Genomic DNA, 22,370 nt, shown 5'->3' with positions numbered 1-22,370 from the left:
GCTGAGAGAGAATCTTGAGCAGGTACCACAACTAGCACAGAATCCAATGCAAGGCTCGATCTCATGACCCTGAGATCATGACTTGAGATGAAATCAAGAGTCAGATGCTTAACTGACTGAGTTACCAAGGTGCCCCAATGTGTAATATTTTTAATGACAGGTTTTAAAAATATTCAAAATTTAGGTATTTTGATATAATTATTTCCCTTCTGGTGGTGATCAAACCAAAAATATTAACAATAACCAGTTCCCCTTCTTCCACATTCTAAGGGATGTATGTCTTAAAAATATTACATTGATTTGCTAGAGGAGTGGGGTGAGAGTGATGGGTGGAGCAGTGAAGGACAGAGGGTAGGTCACCATACATAAGAAAAGCCCATGATACTCGGGGAGGAAGGTGTAGGTGGAGAGAGGAGGGGGGCTCTGGCAGAGTACTGCTCTGACAACAAGCCTCTGTGACTGAGATGAGAAAGTAACCCAGATGATCAGAACTTTAGGAGACAAATAGCAGTAAAGGAGTTTTAGAAAGACTCACTGTGTGCTCTATGATATAATGCTTCTTTGCATCTAAGAAAATGTTCAGTAAAAAAGCAGCATTGCTCTGAAATGCCTTCCGTATTGAATTTGGGTCATAATCACGTAAATGTGACACTCTGCTGAGATTGGGAAAAACATGAAGTTCTTACTTGGGCTACCTAGACACTGGTGCAAGAAAACAACTCTAGATATTAAATAGATATGCACAAAATAATAATGAAACTGTTACTTATGGTAATCAAAAATGTGAAAATTTCTAATGCCCAATAAAAAGAAAACACAGTAATAAAATATGTATCTTTATATAATAAAGTATTACATCAACAATTAAAAATGATGGTTATAAAGATTTTATAATAACATAAAAATTGCTATAATAGAACATTAAGAGGAGAAACAGTAGATTGTAGAAATTCACATGTAATGTGCTAGGCTACAAATGAATGAGCATATGCAGACAAAAAGAAACTGGGGAAAACAAGAAGAATAGAAGCTTGAAAAGGCAAGATTGTAATGAGAAGACTTTTAATCTGTTATCTTTTTCCATGCCATCCCTTTCTCCTTTAAAAGGCATTTTCTCAGGAACTCCTGTGTATTTTTCCATTTTTCCTACCCTCTCCCATTGCCTTTCTGAAAACCAAAAGAGAAAAGCTGCTGGCACAAACCACCGCTAGAAATCTAGTGAGTACACTGACCTTAATCAAAGTACAGGAGAGACATGGAGCCCACCCTGACTGTCCCTATATGCCAGCCACTGATCAGCCTGCACCTAGGCATCATAGTAGCTCAAATGAGCAGTCCTCAAGGGGCCCTCTTCCTGCTCCTCTAAAGTGGGCTGATCTAAAACCAGTACTATGTAAGGAGAAAGGGGAACTCTCTTACACTGCTGGTAGAAATGCAAGCTGGTGCAGCCACTCTGGAAAACAGCATGGAGGTTCCTCAAGAAGTTCAAAATAGAGCTACCCTATGATGCAGCAATTATACTCCCGGGTATTCTCTCCAAAGATACAGATGTACTGAAAAGTAGGGGTACCTGCACCCCAATGTTCATAGCAACAATGTCCACAAGAGCCAAACTGTGGAATGAGCTGAGATGTCCTTCAACGGATGAATGGATAAAGAAGATGTGGTTCATATATACAGTGGAATATTACACAGCCATTTATTGTAAATATTACCACTTAAAATTGCCATGGATGCAACTGAAGCATATTAAGCTGAGTGAAATAAGTCAATCAGAGAAAGACAATTACCATATGGTTTCACTCAAATGTGGAATATAAGAAATAGTGCAGAGGATCATAGGGAAAGGAAAGGAAAACAGAATGGGAAGAAATCAGAGAGGGAGAAAAACCATGAGAGACTTTTGACTCTGGGAAGCAAACTGAGGGTTGCAGAAGGGAAGGTGGGTGGGGGGATTGGGTAAGTGGGTGATGGGTATTAAGGAGGGCACAGGATGTGATAAGCACTGGGTGTTACACAACTAATGAATCAATGAACATGACATCAACAACTAATATGGGGGCACCTGGGTGGCTCAGTGGGTTAAAGCCTCTGCCTTCGGCTCAGGTCATGATTCAGAGTCCTGGGATCGAGCCCTGCATCGGGCTCTCTGCTCAGCAGGGAGCCTGCTTCCCTTCCTCTCTCTCTGCCTGCCTCTCTGCCTACTTGTGATCTCTGTCTGTCAAATAAATAAATTAAAAAAAAAAAAACTAATATGTTGGCTAGTCGAATTTAAATAAAAATCATAATAAAATAAAGTAAATTAAACCAGTACTACATCTATTGACTTCTTACAGTGTTTCTTACTCTCAAGACCAGTCATTTGTTGCAACCCAAACATCCCAGAAAAGGATTAAGAGTTTAAAGTCCCTGATACCTTAGGGTGTATTACTTTATCAACACACTCCCCTGCAGTGATGGCAAGAAATAAGAACAAAAAAGACCCTGATCTTTCAGGAGACAGCATAATGAGGGGGAAGTTAATAAGGAAGAGATATTGTAGATATTACTTCTCTCTTTCACAATGCTATACAAGCAAATGCCATCAGACCAGATGCATGTAGAGGCCAGCCAAGTTACACCCGAAAAAGCTGAACACCTAGGGAGGAAGAGGGGCCCTGAAGGCAAAGCTGTGAACCACAACAAGTATTCACGTTGGATGTGCAAAGAAAACAATCTTCCCACTGCAGAATGCTCCTGCCTCTTAAATACCTCCCAGTGGAGGAGTGGAAATACTATTCATTTGCAGCTCAGTAGGATATTAAAAAAAAAAAAAGAAAGAAAGAAAAGAAAACACATACTTTCTCCTCATGATAGCTTTGCCCAAGCATACAATAAAGGGATTATGTTAAGAAACACATTCCACTTTTGTGCTCTGCTTGCAAATTATTATTGCTAAAGCAGCTGGGGTGATAAATGGTAACATGGGACAGGCCTGGTGATCTGCTTGTTAACCAGGTATCAATGAGTGAAAGAGTCACATATAAAGAAGGAGTTTTCAAGTCAGTTAGTACTATTGGGGCATGCACTGGATAGCTGAATCAGTCCATAATATAAGATTCCTAGGTGACCCCTCTTGGTGGGGTTAGAGCATCTGGAATTCACATAGAAAGTTTTACCTCCAGATGAAGCTTTTGTTATTGCTGCTAATGAAGATTATGCCCCATGTCCTGCCTAACTCAAAGGCACTGTGGGGCTCTAAGGAGGAAATGGTAAATAATAGCAGCCCCTTTCTATTCCCAACACATGTCCACAGCCATTACAGCAAATATAAGCCTGTGTGGTCAGTTCTTTCCCCTGCACCCTTGGCAAAAACCACTTCTGGATCACAGCGTTTTTCTCACAAATCCCCTCCAGGGGCTATTTTCCATCAATTGAAGGCAGCATGAGGAAGAAAGTTTACATTCACGAAGGATCTATCCCTAGACAATTGCAAATCTCCAAATTATAGATAACAATATATGGGTGATATTACTTGTGAATTGCACATTCACTCTCTTTGTCTGCATACAAGATTAAAATATTATCAACTATCCTCACCTCAATGTCTTGTTTTTAGCATGACTGCATTCCCTCCCGTGTGTCCACGCTGTCCCCAACACACCTTCACTGCATCCTCTCTCCAAGAGAAATAGTTTCAGGGCTTTTTGTTGTTGATTTGTTTTGGCTATACCAGTTCACAAGAATTATGACTCAATAAAGAGTAGGAGGCAGTAGAGGTTAGGCTAAGTAGTGGGTCTTTCCTAATAAATCAGATCCAATCAATTGTAATCAGATGTCTACAGTTATACAAATCTGATTTCGCATGGGATACAATTTTGTGTCCCAGAACAATGACAAATCACTTAGGTTTCATGGCCTTTAGAAATGCTAATAAGCATAATTCTTAAAGACTTATAATGTGCAACTGATAAATCTGATATGAAATTGAAGAGATGAAATTGCCAAGTGCCCAACTGATCATATCTGGTCCTTTATAGACTCTTACAAAATTGACAAGAAGAATCTTGTTCCCATTTTACAGATGAGGGAACCACAACTTCAAGAGTCCTTGTGTCAGCCAGAGCAAGGCTCTACACCAGACAGGTGTACACTTTGTCTTTTCTCAAGGAGGTTCCGAGTAAATGTTTCTACTCCTAACCCATACAGGCCATGTCTCTTCAACATAAATGGATTAGAGCTTTAGACAGACATGGATTTTGTCATTAGGGAAAAAAAAAAATGTCAGTGTAAAGTGAGCTCTTCCACTGCAACTCCTATGATGCCTAGAAGAATAATCATGGCAATTATACATCAGAAACGAAGAAGTGATAATTATGAAGATGGAATTGCCAACTACCACTTGGCTAGCCAGCAAGGACACTAACTTTTATATTTCCCCATGGGGGCATATATGAAAGAATCACAGAGTGCAGGAGAGATGAAACACAATTATCAGGACCTGGGGATTTATTCTTTCTGCTACACAAAGGAAAGGGGAGGGCAGACCACAGTTGGAAACTTCTCTTCTTGCAAAACATGGGAAAATGCTGCCCCTCATCCACTTAATTTAATTTCCCTCAGAAACGATGACAAGGCTTATCCAGTCTATTGTACTTTCCTTTTCCATCAACTTGACTTCCTAGTCAGCCAACAGCCTCGCCACCTCAAGACTTTGTTCCAGAAATAGCAGAGGGCTTTTTTTTTTTTTTTTTTTCCTTTTCAAGGGACCTGTGAGTGATAGCACACCAAGAAACTGGTCTCTCTTGGCTGAGCAGAAGGCTCTAGTCACAGAGCTGGAGTATCAGAGAAACAAATTTCCTTTTTCTGCCTTAGTCTATTAAAAATCTTAATAGTTCTAAATACAGATCCAGTAATAAGTGTAATTAACAGTACAGACCAAATAATAGTTGGTCTGAAAAGGGCAAAATAAGTGGGGAGAGGCCAGGTTTTGAGTCAACAGCACTACCCCCCACTGACCATGTGCAATCAGTAGGTTGGTACACAGTGCATTTTTATAGGATGCTTCTGCAATTATTTTTCTGGATGGTGGTCATAGTTTTGTGCATACAGATGGGGACTGGGTGGAGACACTGCTTTCAAAGATGTTGGTGTGAAAAATATGTATATATATATATATATATATATATATATACACAAAGTACTCATCACCATCCCCCACTACACACACACACACACACCCCACCCCTACCTTAGAGAAGACAAAAATGGCCATCTCATGACTTTTTAAAGGCACTGAACTAAGGTGCTTAAAAAGAGGGAGGAAATAGGGACTACTTCCAAAGATTAATTTGGGTTTTGTTTTAATTCAGCATATAATGAAGCACATTGAACACTTGGGTGCATGCTTCCTAATCTCTATTCCTTTGGCCATACCTCTGCTGATGAAAGCAGGATGCAAGTAAGAAGCTTTTCACATTGCAGCAGGAAAGAATAAAATATGAAATTACACCAAACCATGCTCAGCTTGCTACAACCCAGGTAAAAATAGCACTCACATACAAAGGAACACCAATTAATAAAAAAAGACTTTCTGATGGGGGAGGGCTAAGTTTCCATTTGGAACACGTATACTCACTCTTAAAAAAGGCTTTTCAGAATGTGCTCCACAGAAGCTGTTCTGAAGCATTTATATGTGTGACATGGGAAAAGGATTCTTTAGTGAAAGAAGTTTGGGAGGCCTCTTCAGTCTCTGGGTTTCTCCAGAGCCTTAACTATCCTAAAGTGAATCCTGCATCTCGAGTAAGGCAGAGTTAAATAATCATTACTTAAAATTGCTTGACCATAGAAATGCTTCAGAGAGGTGAAGTATTTTATGGAACTAGTGCACTTAAGAGTACATTTAAGGAAATACTGCTTTAGAATAGCTACACAAAATATATACTTTGCCCCAACAAAGGGAGATTAGCACCCAGCAAACAGCACCAGCCAAGAGACCTTCTCCTGGAGCACCCCAGCCCAGTGCTTCTCAAATTTGAATGTACACACTGAATCACTAGGGACCGTGTTACATGCAGACTCCTGCTTAGGAAGTCTTGCCTGAGACTCTGCATTTCTAACAAGTTCCCAGGTGATGTTGATGCTTCTGGTCCTATGAATCACACCAAGTAGCAAAGCACTAGAACACACGTGTCTTCAAGCGCTGAAGATGTCCAGTATTATCCCAAGTGCTATGCTTTCCAATAATTCTTTTATCCAAGAGGGTAGCAGGTCTGCAGATGGGGCTTACCAATAAAACCTGTTGGGTGTGATACGTTCATGCATGAGTTGCCACCGTCTTCCAAAGTCCATGGAGCTGTAGAGCTGCAAAACAATGAAATGAGGAAGCATAAGCATCAAGGACACGTGTCAATATAAATACACATGGCATCGCCCTAGATAAGGACATTCTCGCACACCAGAGTGCCTAACACAACCAAGTTGGCATCCATTTTATCTTGATAAAACTCTATGAATATGATAGTACTGTGCTTATCGTGGTGACTTCTGGAACCAAGGAGGTGCTCCACGTATATCCAATCAACTGATGTTTTTTGAGCTGAGTGTAAATCTCCTTTCAAAACAATTCAGCAAAATTTATTTAAAATTTATTTACCGAATAGCTCCTACATGTAAGGCACTCTGGTAGATACGAAGATAAAGAAGAGGTAGATTCTGTGTTCTCAGGGAAATAAAACACAGGTAAAAATACTCATCAGCTGGTATCTGAGCCAATCTTATGCACAAAATATTGTGTTATTTGAGTTTTATCTCTCACTGCTTAAATCTCTCTCTCTTATATATATAATCTTAAATCTATCTCTCCTATATATAATCTAAGTGAAATGGACTCTTCACTGACCAGGAGGATACCACACTTGTTTATACTCTCAAGTCTTCACAGAGATAAGGCCATATCTATGCCTAGGTAAACATTACACAAGCATGGGTGGTTCCCTCCACACACCCTTATCCAATCACCTCAAGCCACTCATCTTTCTCCCTTCTCAATTCACTGCACTCATCATGGCACTTACCATGAAGTAATATGTGGCCATGTCTTTCAGATTTGTCTGTATTATTTAGCCGCGTTTATATTCCTTTAGTACATAAAAAAAAAAGTGTTCACTAAAATATCTGTTGAATATATCAATAATTAAAATGGGCACATAAGAATGGATAGTAACTCATGGAATAAGAAAAAATTCTAGAAGAGCCTCAAGACTTCAGAAAAATAAAGAGACCCCCAGCATAGCTAATAAAGTCAGATTCCACATTCACTTACTTTACAGATGTAGAGTCTGACCCCTTTTTAACACATAAGGGAAAGGCCAACATTCCTATAAAAGGCTAGCCAAGAGTAAGGAGCTTATTTTTAATTGTATGCCTGGAAGCATAATAGCTCTGACTTACGGAAACAATGATAATGATAATAATAATAATAATAATAATAATAATAATAAGTGGACCACACTGCTCTTTCACATACATTTGAGACTTACAAGGACAATGAAAGGAAGGCAAGGCAGTTATGACTACTCGGACCCCTGCTCTCAAGTATTTTCTCATCTACCAGGTAGAGTCAACCACTCCCTCCAGGTATCATCACTATTTTTACTGTCTGCTTCTAAGAAGCTGTTTACACCAAGACAATACTGGTTGTTGGTATGCCCCTCCTACCATTAGGCTGTAAGTAATAAAAGGGGCAGGAATAATGCCCAACTCACCATTGTGTATCTGTGGTTACAGAATACATATACAGGTAAGCACACAATTCTATTTCACAGTTAATGAAACTTGGTCTTGGGGAAGTTAAGTTTTGGTCAAAAGAACAAGTATTTAAGTTTTCTCCCTTCTTCTTCCATGGAATCATGGTGCCGAGTTTATAAGGAGAATCCTTATTACTTTTATGTTCTCCACACTTCCACAGCTGGGGAAACTGGGAAAAGCAGAAGTAGTTGGGCCTCAAGTTTATACAAATGGGGTCAGGTGAAGGAGCTCCCCATTATCATATCCTCAATACTGCTCCGCTATAGGGATGTGCTGTCTGGCATACCACACCCAGGTAACAGCTGCCATCCGTAATGTTCTGAGTCCACAATCTTGCAACTCATATAGAAATGTGTTTTTAAGATCTTATTTATTTATCTGACAGAGAGAGAGAGAGAGATCGTAAGTAAGCAGAGAGGCAGGTAGGGGGTGGGGGGAGAAGCAGGCTCCCTGTTGAGCTGGGAACCTGATGCGGGGCTTGATCCCAGGATCCTGAGATCATGACCTGAGCCAAAGGTGGAGGCTTAACCCACTGAGCCACCCAGGTGCCCCTAGAAATAATTTTTTAATGAACTTCTGGTAATCTCAAGTAAGCTGTGGGGAACTTAAAGAAGCTTTAGCTCATTTCAATTTAATTCAAATATATGTTAGACATTGGCAACATGAACTACATAAAAACATCTCTTTTGGGGCTCCTGGTTGGTTCAATGGGTTAAGCCTCTGCCTTCAGCTCAGGTCATGATCTCAAGGTCCTGGGATCGAGCCCCACATTGGGCTCTCTGCTCAGCAGGGAGCCTGCTTCCCCCCTCTCTCTGTCTACCTCAGTGCCTACTTGTGATCTCTCTCTCTGTGTGTCAAATGAATAAATAAAATCTTTAAAAAAAATCTTTTGTCCAGTAAAATAGCAAAGAAATATGTACATGTGTGTGTTGAATATATATACCCATTAATATTGCCCATCTCTCAACTTAAACACAGATGACTGTCAGATATACATACACGACACCAAAGGAGGAAAATGGGCCAAAGGCTAGAGCTCTAGAAGTTGAGAAAGAGACAAGATCAACAGGAATAGACGTGGAACAATGAGCCTTCCTGGAGCAACACAGCTTGAGCTAGGCCTTTGAAGATAGGTGGTATGGACAGGAGAGAAGATAGGTAGAGATATTAGAGCATGAAGAAAACAATAAGAACAAAAGTGTTGATATGGTTAAGATCTTGCACTTGACCTATGGGGAGGCTTTTAAAAGGAAGGAGAGATGTGATGACAGTCACTGGCTAAAAGGAAGTGGGGAGTGCCTGTCCATTTTCCTGTCTCTCCTTCCATACACCCAACTATTTGTGGCTGATTTTATATTTATCTGTATGTATATTTATATTGGGGAGGGTTTGGGGAGGAAGAAGAGAATTGGTAAGGACCAGATCATTGCACTGGAAAGAATATATCCTTATAATTTTTTTTGCAAGAACTGAGAATTCCATGCAGAGTTTTAAGAAATGGGTCACTCTCTTTCCCATGGCAGGTGTCTGAGAGACAGATGCTCAGACTGAAGACACGTTTGCCAATTAAATAGAGAAGAGACTTTGGTTGGAGCCTTCCATAATGCAAAGATACCAGACTCTCTGTCAGCCCAGATACCAATATAAAAGCAGAGCCCCAAATCCCTTCAAATAAAACCCAGCATGATTGCATCTTTCTCTGCTGCAAACTCTAGACAAAAGCTGGGGAAGAACCAGGAGGGTCACAATGACACTGCTGGAGTCCCAGTACTCCAGAGAAATCATCCGTCCTTCCACACTGGAGCATCCAGTAGTGGCAGAATGCCTCCACCACAGTTCTGGCTGGGACTCACCCTTGGGAGAAGCACTGCTCCTCCCCTCTCATGTTCTTCCTAACAGAGAAAGAACAAGAGATCAGCTGATGATCTCCTCATCCAAGTCTGTTCCACCTACTGCCTCCCTTGTCTCTGGTTTTGCTTTTTCAGCTCTTCTGTTTGACTGATGGGAGAAAAATTAAATTGAATTCTCTGCCTAGAGGCTGATTCAGATGAACAGAAAGAGCAGACTCCTATTCATTAAGAGCCTTTGGTTAGCTACCTTGTCTCTCCATCCACAGGAAGTTGCTGAGTCTGAAATGAATTTTATTCTACTGCAAGCTGCATCTTTGCAGCCTCCCCATTCACATACGTGTTCATCCATTTCTCCGTCTCTTCATTCACTGACTAAAAGTGTATCAAGAAACCACTATGCTTTAAGCACTGAAATGAGTGCTGGAATTACAAAGGTTAAAAATGCCTGAACAGTGGATGACAGAAATTCAGAAAATTACACTGCCATGCATGTTATGTCATAATATTACTACTACTTATCTCTGCAAGGGTAGAATTGGAGGCCACCAGTATTTTTTCTTTTGGTTATCTGGATCTTTGAAATTACCAGCAACATGCATTACTTTAGTAATTAGAAAAGCTCTGACACTCAAAGAGAAATAAAGAATTTAGATAACCACTCAGTAGTGTTACAAGATCAGTTAATGATATCCAAATGTTTATGATATTTATTTTAAAATACATTGCAAAACATTGACACTAATTTTATTTAAAGTATTGTAAAAACTTGAAACACATCAGAAGAAAATATGCAAAACACTAGCAGGGGTTATTTCTAAATTGTGGGACTATGGGTAACACATACTTTTCAAAGCTTTCCATCATTTTCAGATTTCTTTACAATGGATATAATATTTTAATAGTAATATAAGCCAGTGTTTTCTTCTACTTGCATTCTTATAATAATAATTTCTAATCATAAAGTATACATTATATTTACCTTTAAAACTACCTTTTAAAAGGCCAAAAAATTAAAATTGCAATTTTTTCATGAGGGACCTGGAATCAGACAAGGCAATATGGGATTTTCCACAAAGTGGTATTACACAGAGATCATCAAGGATAGTGGTGAATCCTTCCTAGGAAAAACAACATATTAGCTTACATGTTCTTTAAATAGTCCTGCATGGCTTCAACCCAACCTGCTTCATGCAACACTAAAATAAAGTAGATTTTCCAAACAATAAACATCTTTAGAAACATTTCTTGTTTCTAAACAAGATCTGGCAACTGGGTGGCTCAGTTCGTTTTAATCATCCAACTCTTGACTTCGGCTCAGGTCATGATCCTAGGGTCATGGGATGGAGCCTGCGTCAGATTCTGTGCTCAGCACAGAGTCTGATTGTCCCTCTCCCCGTGCTCTCTCTCTCTCAAATAAATAAATAAAATCTTAAAAAAAACTTCTTGTTTATACAAAGTTACATATATGAGACTTCTCTATATCCTGCCTCAGGATGCCCCCTTCCTGCAAGGATGACATACCTGGATTTCTACCAGAGAACAATCCAGATCCTCTACCTTCCCTTCTTCCCCTGTGTGTCGTAGTCTCTTATTTCTTACAACCACGTATTCAGTAGCAACACACACACACACACACACACACACACACACAGAAAGCCCTAAGTGAATCACTGGAACAGATGGAAAATATGAACTAACATGGCTCTTTTCCTTATTGATCCAGTTATTAGTTCCCTAATTACATCAGCCTGCCAGGGAAAAGCATCTGATAGCTGAAGAACGAGAGGCAATTTAATCAATGTAATATTCCACAAGAGGAACAACAAGTTGTATATGGAAAGCTTAAGTCCAAAGAATGATATGATTGTATCAGGAGGTTATTGCTTCAACTGTGTCCCCCAAAAAAGATATGTTGAAGTCCTCACTTATAGCATCTCAGAATGTGACCTTATTTGGATAGAAGGTCTTTGCAGATGTAACCACGTTAAAATGGGTTCAAGGTGAGCCCTAATCCAATATGGCTGATGCCCTCATAAGGATAGATATGGACACACAGACGGGAACAGAGGGAAGAGAACATGAGAGACAGAGAGAAGGCCATGTGAAGACAGAAGATTGAAGTGAGGTATCCACAAGCCAAGGCATGTCAAAGACTAAGGACAAATCACCAGAAACAACAAAGATGCAAAAAAGGGCTCCCCTTTAAATTTCAGAGGGAACACAGCCCCACCAACACCTTGATTTTGGAACTTTAGCCTCCAGAATTGTAGAACAATGAATTTCTATTGTGCTAAGTCACCTAATTTGAGGTACTCTCGTACAGCAGCCCGTGTGAAACTATATAATTGAACAACATGGGTTTGGACTGTGTGCATTCACTAACACACAGATTCTTTTTTTCCATAAATGTAGTCCAGTGCTGTCAACGTATTTTCTCTTCCTTATGGTTTTCTTAATAACATTTTCTTTTCTCTAGATGGCTTTATTGAAAGAATACAGTACCTAATACACGTCACATACAAAATATGTGTTCATTGACTGTTTATATCATCAGTAAGTTTCCAGTCTACAATTGGCTTTTGTAGTTAAATTTGGAAGGAGTCAAAAGTTGTACATGGATTTTCAACTGCACAGGGGATCAGTGTCCTTAATCCCTGTGCTGCTCAAGAGTCAACTGTACAAACACCTTATACCTACCACCAAGAGTAATAAAGACAGATCTTGCTACATTTCTCTATTTTTTGTTTTGTTTTGGTCTGGTCTGGTCTCTATTCCTAGGCATTTAGTTGTAAGACCAAAAGTCCAGTGTATGACCAGATTGTTGAATCTGTGATTAAAAGCCAAAATCTCATTTGCCTATATTTTCCTCTTCTATACATTTTCACCACACCCCTAAGGATAGTATTTTCTAAGAATAAATATGAATTAATAATGACCATATGGCGGTAGCCAGACATACTCAGAAGAGGCAAAAAACTATGCGTTTTATGGGAGCTTTTGGTGATACGGCCAGATTCCCTAGAGCCAGCATATTGTCCATAAAGAGGGAAGAATGGTTTGGAACACATTTATATAAAAGCTCTCCCCTGCAGCAAATTCAAACTTAATGTACAGCTGTCCTGATTTTTTTTTTTCTCAAAGCCTATGGAATTTTGGTAGCATTCTGCTGAATCGTGGTCCTGATGGTCTATGTCTTTCAAATAAAATGAGGCTGGTTCCTGGTAAAAATAAGGTTTCTTCACTTATTTCCTTGGTAGCCACAGAGGGGGTAGTAGGGCTCGGCTGGGCTACATAGGACCACAGGGAGAATCCCCTAGGTTGTGGTGGTATTTATGGTAGGCAGTAGAAAAATAAGGATCACACTGTAACAAGGAGTCCTTCCCAACATAAGCCTCTGGTTCCTTCCTCAGATAGTCTCCAAAAAACCCCTCCCTTGATAACTGGTAGTGACAACCCCATCCAATGTCTCCCTAAGCCCTGGGTACATAGATAAGAACTTCCATCCTCAGCAGCCTTTTTCCTTTGCCCTTGATAGATACAAGGCATCTCTACCATAAATATATTGATTTTTTAATTTTTTAATTTTTTTTTAATATTTGTTTTTAAAATAGGAATTCACAGTTTGGCTGAGGGAAAAAATGAAACAAGATGAAACCAGAGAGGGAGACAAACCATAAGAGACTCCTAATCTCAGAAAACTGAGGGTTGCTGGAGGGAAGGGGATAGAGGGATGGAGTGGCTGGTGACGGACATTGTGGGGTGGTATATGCTATGGTGAATGCTATGAATTGTGTAAGACTGATGAATCACAGACCTGTGCCCCTGAAACAAAAAAGAAAGAAAGAAAGAACTAGTTAAAAATTAAAAAAGGAAACAAATAAACAAACCAACCAACCAGGAATTCACCTAGTCATGCCATACTTTTGTAGAAGGCAACATTTTTCTTCTCTTCTTGAAGATTCCTAACCATTGAGGTTTTCCTTCTCTCAAATGGTTTACACCAGTCATTCCTTTGTTCAACACATATTGATCAAATGTCTATTAACAACCAAGCACTGTTTCACGGTTAGGATACATCAGTGAACCAGACAAAACTCTCTGGCCGCAGGGATCTTACTTTCCAGGGGAGGTCAGGAACTTGAAAGTCCTCAAGTCTGCAGTGTGAATGTGTGAGGGGCGTGTAGGAAAAATGGCACCATGGTTTGTGTGTTTTAGACACGTGATCATTTTGCTAGCACTTCACACATGAAGCAACTTTATTTAGTCAAGAAGATGATTCTCCTCATTTTTATTAAAATACCACTTTAGGGTTATCTTTTGTTTTCCTGCTTTTGATAGAGACACAAGCTCAAAAAATGTTACTTTTCTCTCAACTCTATGGAAAACTGGTACAAGGGTGATAAATTATCTGGCAGATGACATTTCCCCACAACACTGGGGAGAAACAGGGACTCCGGAAAGCTAATGCTCCATCTAAAAATGGGCTTAGCTGTTCCTTAGCTGGACAAAGAGAGCTAATTTAATGTGGTCAGGCTCTGTAATTTTTCAAGGGAACTGAAAGTTCAGATTTGTGTGAGAAATCTCTGTATTTTTCAGTTTGGGCAAAAAATTTAAAAGTTTAAAATGTATTACAGGGCTAACTAATAAGATGTCTTGATCCAGCTGGCCAGGGGTTGCCTGAGGGCCACCACTTGTGACCTGATTCTTACCATAGTAGACATATGGATGTCTATAGGACTGAATGTGACTATTTGACCTTGATGGAGGGTTAACAGATTTAGCAAATAAAATATAGAATGCCCAGATAATTTGATTTTAGATGAAAAATAATTTTTTGTGTAACTATGTCCCATTTAACAGTAGGAATTTGCTTGTGTGTATTTTTTTTTAATTGTTATTTCCCTGAAATTTGAATTTAGCTGTGCTTTATCCATGTGTCCTGTGTTTTATCTGGCAGCCCTCCCTTGAAGTCTTCCCCATTCCATTTCTAAGCATCTGGATCATGAGATATATACCCCCTTATGCTATGAGTCTCTGTTCTTTGACATTGGATGTCCCCAAGTGAACAAAAGAGTGTAAATAATCCCTGTAGTCTATTAACACATCTCTTTACTCAACTTATTTAGTATTCCTTAAGCACCTAGCATGTGCTAGGCTCAGTGCCAGGTGTGATGATCGAAAGATGAGTAACACCAAGTTCCCTGATCTCCAGAAACTCAGAACTTCGGTGGGAAGACAGACATGTCAACAGATAAATGGCACACAACTGAACAAGACCCATACCCACAAAGGTAGACAACGGTTAGGGGAATGCACGGAAGGAGTGGTCAGTGCTGCTGGGTCGGGCGCTATGCCATGGGCTGAGTCATAATGAATGAGTAGGAGCTGGCCTGAAGGATAAGTTCCCCCCAAACACTGCAGCTAACAAAGGTGAAAAATTTTGGTCATTAGGAAAGATGTTGGAAATAAAACAGAAACATTATCTCATCCTCCTCCAAAAGTATCATTTGCTTGGCCCTGGATCAGTGCACATTGGTCTAAGTGCCACATCAAGAAGGAGAAAGAATAGAGAAGGAAAAGGAGCAAAACAAGGTCATCTAAAGGATTTAAGAGGAAGAGGAAGAGGAAGAAACGACTGCATCAGAGTGTGGGGTGTGGGTAAAATGAAGACTTCAAGATGAGCGGAAACAGTGAGGTCTGTAAGAGCAGGAAGTGGAGACAGATACACACCCATTCCTTGAATTTGAAAATTCCCTCCCTCAAGATCTAAAAGGGGCAAGAGTAAAAGAAAAAGGGGGGGGGGGCAAGATTAAAACACTGGAGATGAGGAACTACTTCAAAAAGCGAGCTCATAAAATTCACTACTGTAGGAAGTTGGTGAGAAAGGCACAGGAAAGCCTATAAACCGCATCACCTACAAATTAAGACTTGATGCTTCCCAAAGTTGTTCATCAAAACATCTCCCACAGCCAAAGAGAACAGAGCATCCCACCAGGAATCTGAGGGTTTGGCCTTAAGCAATCTGATAGAAGGGTTAAGATCATCAAATCTCTTAACTCTTACTTTGAATTTCCATGGACATTTTGTAGTCTACGATGCCATATATCTGTGCTTAGAATGCAAGATAAATTTTTTCACAAATCTTCAGGTGAAATGGACCCTCTAGAAAGACACTCTATACTCATCATACTTATTCCTTTTCACCACTGTCCCCCAGGGGTGCACTGCTGAGCCAAATTTGGAAAAGAGGGCGAAGGGAGACCAAGACCGTCGGGTGCACATGTATGACTCCTCAGACTTATTCTCCAATGTCAGAGGTCACATGTACATATAAATAACCAAAGCCTTCTATATTTCCCAAGTCAGTATCCTACTCTCTGCTGGAAGTGCTAGCGACTTAAAGGTCCATTTGAGAACACAAAGCACAGATGATGTTTACCCCTATTCTCCCCCAGGGCCCCCTCACCCCTCAGGACAGAGTGCTTTCCTCCCACTGGGCAGGTAGAAACTAGTTTATAATGGGACTGATGTCTACACTCTGTCAAAGCAGTGATGCCATGTTCATATTCCCCCTGCCTGTTTCTTCAGGATTCTCTTCTCCCCCTTATTTTCTAAGTTCCAGCCACATTGGTTTCCATTTGGCTTTTTAAACATGTTGTGGGCTGTCCAGACTCAGGGCTTTTGAATATGTTGTCCCGTCTGAGACCTAAAATACTCTCCTCCTACTCTGCATTTCTCTCTCTTTCCATTCATGTACTGAACTGCTATTCACGTCAGGTATCAGCAGAAATAACACTTCCTAGAGGAAGCCCTCTTTGGTTACCTCTTGCCCATGTACCTGCCCCCATGGGCTTCTAGTCTCTTATTTCATAACATTCATCAAAATATGAAATTACAAGGGCACCTGGGCCACCTAGTCAGCTGAGCATCTGACTCCTGGTTTTGGCTCAGATCATGACCTCAGGGTCATGAGAATGAACCCTGTGTCAGGCTCCAGGCTCAGTGGAGTCTAATTGTCCCTTTCCATGCCCCTCTGTCCTTCTTCAACTCAAATAAATAATAAATATTTTTTAAAATGCTAAAAAGTATATGGAATTACATATTCATGTAATTATATGATGGATGTCTGTCTCTCCTTGTAGGTAGTGGGTATTGCTACCATAATACTTCTAACTATTTAACACTATGTCAAGTACAGGAAGTTACATGCTCATATAAATAAATATTCGCTGAATGAATCCATAAATATTCCTTTCCAAGTCTTTTTTTTTTAAGATTTTATTTATTTATTTGATAGATCACAGGCAGAGAGACAGGCAGAGAGAGAGAGAGGCGGAAGCAGGCTCCCTGCTGAGCAGAGAGCCCGATGTGGGGCTCGATCCCAGGACCCCGGGATCATGACCTGAGCTGAAAGCAGAGGCTTTAACCCACTGAGCCACCCAGGCACCCCTCCTTTCCAAGTCTTATAAAAGTTCTGTTCTTTCCACCCAAAGGCCCCACACATCCCTTGCCAAATTTGTCTAAAGTCTACCCTTCTTTCCATATTAATTCAAATTGTCTCCCTTCCATGTTGCCATCTGTGGCCACACTTGGCCAAAAGAGGCAAGATTACAACAAAAAACTGAAAAACTACTTTGAAGAGCAAATTCATACAACTCATTGCTATAAGATTCTGGGGAGAAAGAAAGAATATTCCATAAACCGCTATCTCTTTTCCCATATTTAAAATCCAGTGTCCAACCAGATTCTAATAACAGGTTTCTCTTTAAAGTTCTAGAATTGTTTTTTATTTAGTTCCGTCAAACAGGGATCTAGTCACACATTCACTTACACATCAAAACTTTGGGTAGTCTCTTCAAATTGATCATTGATTAAGAGGTTGCTGGATGACAGGAATCCCTTCTGAAATCTAGATCTGACCCCTTTTCAAAGAAACTGTCCCTGGGCTGCTTGACAGCACAGAATCAGAGAATGGAAAACTTTTGTAGCTGAGACTGAATCATCTGGACAATTGTTTTTACATACGGGGAAGCGACGTTGCAGAGCACCTAGGTGTCCTGCCCGTGGTCCCACACCTCCTCAGCTGTGGAACTGGGATTCAAACCCAGGGTCCTGACTCCTGTCTCAATGTTCTTTTTTACTGCATGTGCTATCTTTTTTTTTTTTTTTTTTTTTTAAATTAACTGCAAGACTTTAAAAGAAAAACAAGTTAGCACTGCCTCACAGAAACAATGGCTCACTTGGGCGCACCACGCGTGAATGACTCCTTAGCTTGACTCTATCCAGCACTTTTATTTACAACTCGTTCTCACAATTCACTTTATCCTCTTCCATACCAACGAGCATTTTCTGAGCCAACAGTCATATAAAACAATCTTCTAAGCAATTTACATAGTATTTACCTAAATCCATTCTTTTGTCTCCACAAGCCTACCCTCCTGACCATTTTCCTTTGCAATCAGATTCTATTCATTTTTATACATTCTGATTCAGAAACATCTCATATTAAGCAGTGCCCTTTGAACATAAATGTTGGTATTCCTCTGTGAGCTGGCTTTGTTATTCTGACTCACATCCCTCCACCCTTACCTGTGTTTTCTCTCTCCTTAACGATTTTGGTTTCATACCATAGCTTATTATTAAATGCACTTGGTCACCTATTTTCCTGGCCTGTTCACTGCATCCAATTTGTCCTTAACTCCTTTCCAAGTTCAGGTTTGTTTTTCCGTCCTAAAAGCCTGAGTCTAAAAAAGGCATAAAGAACACTTTTAAATCTCTTAGTTTAGGTCATTTAGTTAATTTAACTTACCTTCTCAGGTCACCTGGGTTGCCTAGTGGGTTAATTTAACTTACCTTCTCTAAGTATGAAAACAATAATACTTGCCTTCGGTTTGGAAGAAATGAAGATTTCACTCTCCCTAACATATGAAACACCATTTCAAGCATATCTCTAGGTAGACATTTCAACATGTGCATGATTTTAGTATTAATATACAGCCATAAAATTTTAAAGTTCATTCAAACTCAAGATATTAAAGGAAAAACAGTGTGTACTTCAATTCTTTCAGAAGAATGGGGGGGGGTGACTAACATTTATAGAGGATTTGCCCCGACCAGCATTTTTGTATATGCTTTCTACTTTAAATAATACAAAAAAACCAATTTGATGGTTATTTCTGTCTATTCATCTGGGAGGAGAACCTGAAGGCCTTTTTCCCACCCCAAAGCCCCACATTTCCCTTGCCAAATTTGTCTAGAGTTAACCCTTCTTTCCATATTAATTCAAATTGTCCCCCTTCCATGTTGCTAAATCTCAAAGCAAATTCTAGAACATCTGATTCCCAAACCACTATTCTTTCTTTTTTTTTTTTTTCCATGATTTTATTTATTTATTTACAAAGATGGGGTGGGGGAGGGAAAGGGAGGAGAGGGAGCGAGCTCTCAAGCAGACTTCCCGCTGAGGGCAGAACCTGGCATGGGTTTCGATCTTACAACTCTGAGATCATGACCTGAGCCAAAACCAAGAGTCAGAAGCTTAGCCAGTTGAGCCACTCAGGGTCCCTAACCACTATTCATTCTAAATTACTTGGCCGTCATTGAGGAAAGAGTGTTTGCAAGGAAATATCCTGAAGTGTGATGCAGCTCAATCTACATCCCAGGAGAAGTTGTAGAAACTTGGGATTGTTGGCACAGAAAATTGACCAATGAGCAAAGAGGTTTTGTAACTGTTTTCAAATGTGGGAAAACACTCTTCCATGAAAGGACAATGGAACTTTCTTCTATGCGGCTTCAGAGGGCAGAAGTAGGACCTAAAGGCCAAATCTAAATGGAAGTAAATATTGGCTTGACGTAAGAAATCATATTCTAATGGAAAGAACTCTCTGAGGGTGGAAAAGCTGCCTCACAGGGCAGCAAGTTCTCTAGGGCCTTATGGGATGTGTTTGAGTAGAAGATGGATGAGCACTTTGACTAAGGTGATACTATCAGGAAATTAAAGTGCCAGATGGCGTTTAAAGCAATGACTTTGTGGGTCCCTTAAGATATAGGATTTCATCTGAGAACGGTTATCCTAGGAATAGAAACCAAGAGAATATTACTACTCATGCTCCCTAAACATTTATAAAAGCTGGCAGATAAACTTTCTTTTGAAGGCACTTAAACGTGATGAGAAATGCCCAGGACTCTGTGTGGCAGGCTTTGGTGGATTCATTCAGCATCCCTGTATCTACCACCTTTATAAAGCAATTTTCAGCCCTTCCCCCCAAGCACTAGAATTTATTTCCTCACCCTCTGAACTAAGGCTGTCCTTGGTCCTTATCTTGGCAACAGAATGCTGTGGAAGTGACAGTGTTCAAGTTTTGAATGTGGTCTCTAAGAAGCCATGAATATTTCCAGTCTTTCGGAGTGCTATCACCACCCAAGTGACACTGGCCTGATGGGGGTTGAAAGACCACACAGAAGATAATCTAGGTATTCCAGTGGGGGCCATCTCAAATCGCTGCACAGCCATCTGACCTCTAAACATAAGAGAGAGAGAGTGAGCTGACATCAGTACATTTCCTACTCAACCACAGATGACCACAGGCACTTGAATGAATCTGAGACAGTAAAACCATCCACTAAACCAAAGAGTTGTGATCAATAATTAATGTTTACTGTTTTTTTAAGCCTGGATGTTCGGAAGAGTTGGTTCAGCATTAGCTAGCTGATACAAAGAACTAAGATTCAAGTCTTAGCTGTATTGATGATGTCACTGGGCTGTTTGGAGAATGACTTTAAATTCCCCAAGCTTAGTCTTATGTAAGTATGAGGAAGGGTGTTCTCCAAAGGGTAGCTCTCAAATTTCAAAGTTATCCAGATGTCTTGCTTAAAAATGCATTAGGCAAGCACCCCTCCAAAAACTCTAGAATCAGGAGGTCAAGAGTGGAGCCCAGAAATCTGCATTTTACCAAGTAACAGATGACTCTAATGTATGTGCTAAGGAGCCACACATTGTGAAACTCTGCTCCAGATAATTCTCAGGAAAACTTAAACATTTATAACTACACTCATTTCTGTCTTCAGCTAAGCTCTACCCCATCACAGGAAGACAATGTCCAGCTGAAAATTCAGAGCTCCTTAGAAACAGAAATATAAGCTTGCTCTGGGGACCTGTAAGAGAAGAGTGACTTGACCCTAAGTCAGATACCTCTCGACTCTTGGGAACCTATTCTTAGCTCCATTACAGAAACCGTGGCCTTGACAAAGGAAAAGGCAGAGTATTTCCACTCAAATACCATTCTGTCCAACTGCCAATGTTGCAATACAATTAAATAGCAAAAAGCATATCTTCAGCTAAAATGCACAGTAACAGCTGGACTGTGTTCCCTGAAAGTACAATCCATTTATTACACAGATAATTAGACTTCCCTCTAGATACAAAAGTGATATGGTCTATGCACTAAGCAAAAAAGATTTACCACAGCATAGCCAACCCTCGCCCAAAGCTCTCAAAGAGTGCTGATCCCTGGAGAGGAGGGGGATAGGATAGGGGCAGAAAGATAGGGACTGCTCTGAGGATCTTCTGCTCGTGGCTTCAGTGATCTAAATCAGTGGTTCACCTCTCTGCAACAGTCACCTAGGATTTTTAAGCAATACTGATGCTTATGCCCCACCTCACCCAAATAAAACAGAATCTCTGGGAATATACCACCTGGGTATATGTCTGTTTAAAGCTCCCCAGGTGATTCCAATGTGCAGACACGGCTAAGTACTATTGACCTAAAGTAGAGGTTGGCAAACTGGAACACTCATTTATTGAGAATGGAGATGTTGCAACAGAGATCATATGGCCAGCAAAACCTAAAATATTTACTATTCAGTCTTTTACAGAACATTTGCCAACCTTGCTCTTAGGTACTGATCTTTAATACTGGTTAAGAGGTCCTGACAGGAGTTTTATCTTGAGTACGTCCTGGCTTGGTTTCACATCCCTTTGACCTATTTTTCCAATATCAGGAGCTCAAAGTCTATAATAATTGTAACAGGCACTTAGTATGTATCAGGCTCTAGGTTAAGTGGTTTGCATCATCTTACCTTATCCCTACAACTACCAAGTAGAAAAAGTCTGGTTATCTTCATTTAAAAAACAGAAAACAGAGATTTGGACAAAACTAAGTCACTTCCTGAAAACAGCAAGTGTGAAGGTTATCTTCAGACCAAGTTGTCTGATTCTCTGGCCCATGTGCTCAGTAACCATACAAGCCAAGGTTCACAACATGGAGACAGAGCTTCTGAGCCACACTGTACTGGGAACTTGGGCAGGCCACTTCAAGGGGTGGGGCTGGGGGTTCTAATATGCCTACCTTAGAGGGCTATGGTAAGATCAGAGATAACATGATGCCTAATAAAATGAGAATGTCTGGCACAATGAAACTATTCTTTTGTTGGATGTTTTTCTCCAGACATTACTGACTATATTTCACTCCTTTTTTTGGCATCCATTTAATGAACTCAATAATTTAGTGAGCACCTCCCACAGGCCACGTGTGGTTTCTGGTGCTAAACATATAGTGAAGAACAAGATGCTAAAAAACACAGTTTACCAGCTCCTGACTTCATGGGGTTTATATGGAAGTGGGGGAAAGATATTTATATATACATAAATAACCAAATATATATATGTTATATAGATACTAAATAATATATATTGTATTATTAATTTATTAAATAAATATATTTCTCATCCATGTT

General features: G+C 40.1%; 1 protein-coding gene across 3 annotated transcripts in view; it reads right to left on the bottom strand.

Annotated features, from left to right (window-relative positions):
* Positions 1–22,370, bottom strand: part of SORCS3 (sortilin related VPS10 domain containing receptor 3) — a 593,475-nt gene that overhangs the window by 221,844 nt on the left and 349,261 nt on the right. For all 3 annotated transcript variants that reach the window (XM_032313389.1, XM_032313390.1, XM_032313391.1), the window contains one exon: positions 6,269–6,342. In XM_032313389.1, the coding sequence (XP_032169280.1) occupies positions 6,269–6,342 (74 nt within the window). The remainder of the gene's footprint in view (positions 1–6,268; positions 6,343–22,370) is intronic.

This window comes from Mustela erminea, chromosome 14 (assembly GCF_009829155.1).
Source record: "Mustela erminea isolate mMusErm1 chromosome 14, mMusErm1.Pri, whole genome shotgun sequence".
NCBI classification, from domain to species: Eukaryota; Metazoa; Chordata; class Mammalia; order Carnivora; family Mustelidae; genus Mustela; species Mustela erminea.
This window is presented reverse-complemented; position numbering and strand designations above follow the sequence as displayed.